The 5,635-nt window shown below is 51.4% G+C and overlaps 1 protein-coding gene across 1 annotated transcript in view; it reads right to left on the bottom strand.

The window, feature by feature from the left end:
• Positions 1–1,218: 1,218 nt before the first annotated feature.
• Positions 1,219–5,635, bottom strand: part of LOC310770645 (prickle-like protein 2) — a gene marked incomplete at its 3' end in the record, with an annotated part of 27,682 nt that continues 23,265 nt past the window's right edge. Inside the window, exons 6-8 of the mRNA XM_083663388.1 lie at positions 3,216–3,370; positions 2,291–3,098; positions 1,219–2,198 (exon numbers count right to left, since the gene is read on the bottom strand). Coding sequence (XP_083519514.1) covers positions 1,219–2,198; positions 2,291–3,098; positions 3,216–3,370 — 1,943 coding nt within the window. The remainder of the gene's footprint in view (positions 2,199–2,290; positions 3,099–3,215; positions 3,371–5,635) is intronic.

Here is a 5,635-nt window from a genome sequence, read left to right as displayed (position 1 = left end):
TCTTAATATTATTAGTTATTATTATGAATCATCTATAGGTAACTCCAAAAAACAAAGCATGTTGCAGAAGAGAAAACGGGACCATTACCTGACGTTACTGTGCCTGAATGGTGAAGAAGCATGGAGAGCAGGCTATGTAGAGCACAAGGTTCAAACAGACTATTTTGTACAAAGGTGATAACGGGGGCTAGCGAGCCAACACGATATATTCCAGCAGCGTTCGGATCCCACTGAGGTAAACAAAGACATAGCTCGGATTCTAGCACATGGCTGTCTCTATCCCGACAAAGACTTCAACAGATTTGTCCACACAGAACGCTGGTCAGAGCCTCTGAGCTGTGACCCGCGGCCGTCCACGGCAGTCGGGTCACTGCGGTTTCACCAGAACGCCCCTTTTGAATCTGTAAACAGGGGGGTGCATTCTCTCGTGCACGCACATACACACACACACACACACACATATATATATATACTGTTACACCCATTAACGTGCCCGCACCAGACTATATTTAGCCGTCTAAATCCATCCATGCTTCCCAGTGCCATTCGCTTGATTTGATCCGCATCGTCGCAAAACATTTCTGCTGTGTGAAGCCTGCCAAGCTCGCTCTCATGATTACATCACACTGTGTAGGTATTACATCACACTGTGTAGGTATTACATCATACTGTGTAGGTATTACATCATATTTTGTTAGGTATTACATCATAGTGTGTAGGTGTGCACAAAACACTGCCACGGTGTGGAGTTGTGTAAGCTCACATACATGAAAAGATGCCTTTTGCTTTCTTCTAACCCCCCCGCCTCCCCCTCCACACACACACGCACACACAACACACACACACACACACACACACACACACACTTACTTTCCGCTCTCTCACTCTCACCTTCCCACTCCCTCTCTCTCCTTCCTGTTGCTTTCTCACTCTCCTTACCTCTCCCATCTCCCTCCCCTGTCCATCCCTCCCCCTCTCTCCTGTTCATCCCTCCCCCTCTCTCCTGTTCATCCCTCCCCCTCTCTCCTGTTCATCCCTCCCTCTCTCTCCTGTTCATCCCTCCCCCTCTCTCCTGTTCATCCCTCCCTCTCTCTCCTGTTCATCCCTCCCTCTCTCTCCTGTTCATCCCTCCCCCTCTCTCCTGTTCATCCCTCCCCCTCTCCTGTTCATCCCTCCCCCTCTCCCCTGTCCATCCCTCCCCAGCTCTTGGCTCTGCCTCTAGGAGATGATGCAGTTTTTGCTCTTCCTCCTCTGGCGCGTGTGCATCTGGCCACCGTGAATGGGTCCGTGCACGTGCTGAGGTCCGTGATGACCCCCCATGGCGGAGGGGCTGTAGCGGTGGCGCAGCTCCTCGTTGATGTAGCGCAGCTGCACGGGCCGAGGGATGGGCTCGCCCAGGAAGTAACCCTCGTCCTCCTCGGACCCCGAGGAAGAGGAACAGCTGGAGCACCAGGGGTCCGCCCCCTCCCTGTAGCCGTCGGCCCAGCGCGGCCCGCCCAGCCCCGTGGGTTGCCAGCCGGCGTTCTGCAGGGTGAGATCGGAGGTGGTGCGGGGTGGGGGACAGGGCCGGTAGGGCTGCTGCCTGCCCCCTGCTGGCCCCAGGCCAAACAGCTCCCGGGCGGCGTGGCCAGGGGGGAAGCGGTCGTAGTCCTCCTGGACGCGGCGGTAGGGCGGCTCCGCCATCTGAGCGGGCCGGTCGGCCGCCAGGTGCAGGGCGTTGTCGGAGCGGGAGCGGCGAGAGCGTTTGTGGTGGTGCCCGCTGCTGCGGTGGTGGTGGTGGTGGTGGTGGCCGTTGCCGTGGTTACCGCGGTGGTGTTTGTGCCGTCTCGGTGGCGGCTGCTGTTGTTGCTGAGATACGGGCTCCTGCCCGTTGGCGTGCCGACGGGGCATCCTCTCGCTCAGCGGGATCATACGCAGGTTTCCGTTGCTGCCGACCAGCCCGACGCGACCTTCGCCTTCGAAGGCCGGTGGCTGCGGGCCGTCCCAGTACTGCAGGGGGTACCCCACCCTCAGGCGTGCGTCCATGTTCCCGTAGGGGCGAGAGGCCAGGGACTCTGTGCTGTGGCACTGGACCGAGGAGCTCAGGGTGCCCATGTTGCTCTTCTCAGACACATTCACACCAGAGTCCTTACTCAGGTCAGGCATCGATAACCTGGAAACATGCTCCTGACGCTTAGTGACCCCATCCAGAGAGTGACCTGTAAGAAGCAGACGTCACACATCAGTTGTTTATATTATATAGCGTTGTCTCGTATTGTATCAGATGCTGTATCAGATCATATCACTGCACCTGTAGCATTGGACATTGTGAGGGACTCCATAGATCCACGGGGCGTCTGTTCCAGAGGAGTGAGGGGCTCATTGAAGCTCAGGGCGTTAACGGGGTTCCTCCTGGTCAGCGGGGGCCTGCTGTCCCTCTGGAATCCGTGCAGGCTGATGCTCCTCTTGTCCGAGAAGCCCTGGTTCTGGCTGGACATCTCGTTGAAGCTCATCTGGGTGCGTAGCTTGTTGGGCCTGAACTCGTCCTGGCCATGGTGGGTCCAGTTATCGTTGAAGGAGTGGCCCCTGAGGGCGGCCATGGGGGTTCTCTTGGCGTTACCTGGCTCCTTCCCCCAGGAGTCGGGCCTCTTCCCTGGGTTGACGGGGCTCTGGGCCGGAGGGTGGGGGTTGGGCGTGGGGTTGTTGTAGCCCTGCCTGGGGTTACACTGGCCCAGCAGCTGTATGGGCGTGGTGGCGGGGGAGGGCTCCCGTTGGGGGGTCTCATAGGCAGCGGGGGCGTATGAGGGTTCGTCCCGGCTCATCCACACCTGGTTCAGGCTGGGGGTGCGGCTGGGGGTCCTGCTGGGGGTCCGACTGGGGGTTCTGCTCGGGGTCAGCCCAGACGAGACGCTCAAGCGGTCCATCTGAACGGACAGGGGGTCGATCTCGACGGACAGACGGTCGGGTAAGGGGGGAGGGGCCGGCTGGCGGGCCTCGGCGCTCCGACGTTCCTGCTCGGCGTTCCGACGCTCTTTTTTCACAATCTTGGTGCTGTGGCGCGACTCGCGGGAACGGGCACTCTGGAACGCCGAGTCGGAGGAGTCAGACTCATCTGGATCCTGATTGGTTGAAACACAACAAATCAGTAAGATGATTGAAGCGCTAATCATTAGATGACATACAGACAATATATGAATTCAACCAATAAAATATGAGTGGTGTGTTTTGTGAAGCACCTGTCCAGCGCTGCAGGAGCGCGAGCAGAAGATCTGACCCTGTTTAGGCAGGAAGGGGCGGCCCAGCAGCGAGCGTTTGCAGCGGGCACAGCAGAAGCATTCCTCAGTAGCGTGCCAGTGTTGGCCGTCGTACGTCATCTGGCCTTGATCAATGCCTACAGCCAGATGAAGAAGAGATAACCACAACTTCAACACGTAACATAGCGTAACTCCCTCCTCCCCCCCTGACATCAGAGAATCAGAGTCGCTCACAGTTTTTCAATCCCGCCTCAAGACCCATCTCGCCTTCTCCTAAGTCCCCCGCCCGCCCTATCCCTGTGTGTCTACGTCATGTTTGTCCATTTTCTGTTGCACTATCGTCATCGCCTCAGTGTTAGGGTCTATAGTGTAAAGCGTCCTTGACTTCTTGAAAAGCGCTATATAAGACCCATGCATTATTATTATTATTAGTTACAAGTTTAATGGTTAATAATAGTTAGTAGACTTGAGCAATCTGTAGGCTCCACCATTTTAAAATCACCAGGTGATGGCAGCTACTCTGACATACTGTATATTCAATACTGGGGTAAGATTTTTTACCCCAGTTTTCTATGTTTTCTATGGTCTACTCTTTGCTATGGCAGTATAGCATTCTGTTAGACTCTGAATTGGGCCTCTATAGGAATGCTCACCTTGGATTATGGCACAAAGGATGTAGAGAGGCAAAGTGGAACGTCACTTCCTGCTTCAGCACTGTACCAGAGATTTTCATCCGCCATTTATTTTCCCACAGACATTTCGTAAAATGCTTATAAAATAGTTGTACTTCGTCGAACCAAACGGTTCAGCTAACGCTATAATCAGGAGAGACCATAGAACATTTCACTCGGACCAAAACTAAAAAACAACAACATTGAAAAAATATTTTCTTTAAACCCGCATTTTTTTTTGCGTTTTGGTCCCAGTGAAATGTTATGCAATCTCTCCTGTTTCTAAATATATCTGTACCGTTTGGTTTGAACCTGTCATGGGGACACCCATGCCCTATAGAATTATACTGTTGAGTTGGTGTTTGTTTGCTTGTGACATTTTATTAATTGTAGTCTGTCTCACTACAGTGGTGCAGTTGGTGCTAATTAACACATGGCAATTCTTAATTTAGGCCTGGTGTGCGAAACAGAGGCGGAGGAGTCCACCCTCATTGGAAGAGAGGGGTAGTGGATTGTGCCAAGTGTGTTTTTGAGTAGAGTGAAATGTATGAAGTTATGAGTGTCTTAGAATGTTGATTGGGACATTTTGCAATATATGGAATTGGCATCTAGTTATTCAATGATGCCAATGTACAAAATAATTGTATAGAATGAAACCCTTGATCTGTTCATTTTAATTGACACTAATTGTTTGCTCCATTTGTGGGAGGGGAAGGAATGGATGTGACTGCTGGCCTGATAGCTAGGGCCACGTTTGGATGGCTTTAGCCTAGGCTAAGGGTTCCAGTTAAATGTGATCTCTTCATGCTGGTATTTTGTCTTGAGACATTGTGTCTTGTTTAAAAAACCCAATTCAGAGTATTTTTCAGCTTTTTTGTATTTTTCCTATGCAACTCAACATGTTAGAAAAGCTTGGTTTCTCCAAAATAAAGCAAATGTGGGGAACTTGAAGCCTGCCTGTGCCTCTACCTTCTTCGTCTCCTCCTCGCCATCCTCACAGAACCAGTACAACTATTTTTATACGCATTTTTTACGAAATGTGGATGGGAAAATAAATGGCGGATGAACAGTACAGTGCTGAAGCAGGAAGTAGGCGGTCACTTTGCCTCTCTATATCCTTTGTATTGATAAAGGGCGTTTATTGGGAGTAATGAAACGCAGAGATTTATTCTCCTGGGGAGAATATTTGTAATTGAACACTCAAACATGATTTTTCAAATGATAAATAAATAAGTGTGTGTGTGTGTGTGTGTGTGTGTGTGTGTGTGTGTGTGTGTGTGTGTGTGTGTGTGTGTGTGTGTGTGAGAGAGAGAATACATTTCAGTAGATGTGCTCAGAGCTTCTTTCAGAGCTTGTATCTGGATACAACATGTCATCCTCTGAAACAAGCTGAGCTTCCTCACTGTTGCCGGAGCCGGCGACGATAATAAGCACATCTCAGTGCTCCGACTCCGCCTCTCCACAGCTGTGTGCTACACGCTGCTCAGAGAGCTAATGTACCCATATTTAAATCTGCTTCCTAAACAGCTGTTAGAGGTTTCCTGTGAGTGTGTGAAGTGAACGCGTTGTTAACAGTCCACAAGCACTGGATGTTTGCGCTCTCAAGGCGAGACATTTTCTTTCTCATACTCTTTGAGCCCAAATGTTCTACTTCAGTAACACTTGCATACAGCAAAGCTTTCATTGTATTCCCGTCTATACTCTGTGAAGGTTTTTACAGAGGGGTTTGTT

This window comes from Poromitra crassiceps, assembly GCF_964638095.1.
Source record: "Poromitra crassiceps genome assembly, contig: HAP1_SCAFFOLD_143, whole genome shotgun sequence".
Taxonomy (NCBI): Eukaryota; Metazoa; Chordata; class Actinopteri; order Beryciformes; family Melamphaidae; genus Poromitra; species Poromitra crassiceps.
Note: the sequence above shows the minus strand (reverse complement) of the source record. Positions and strands in the feature narration are given on the sequence as shown.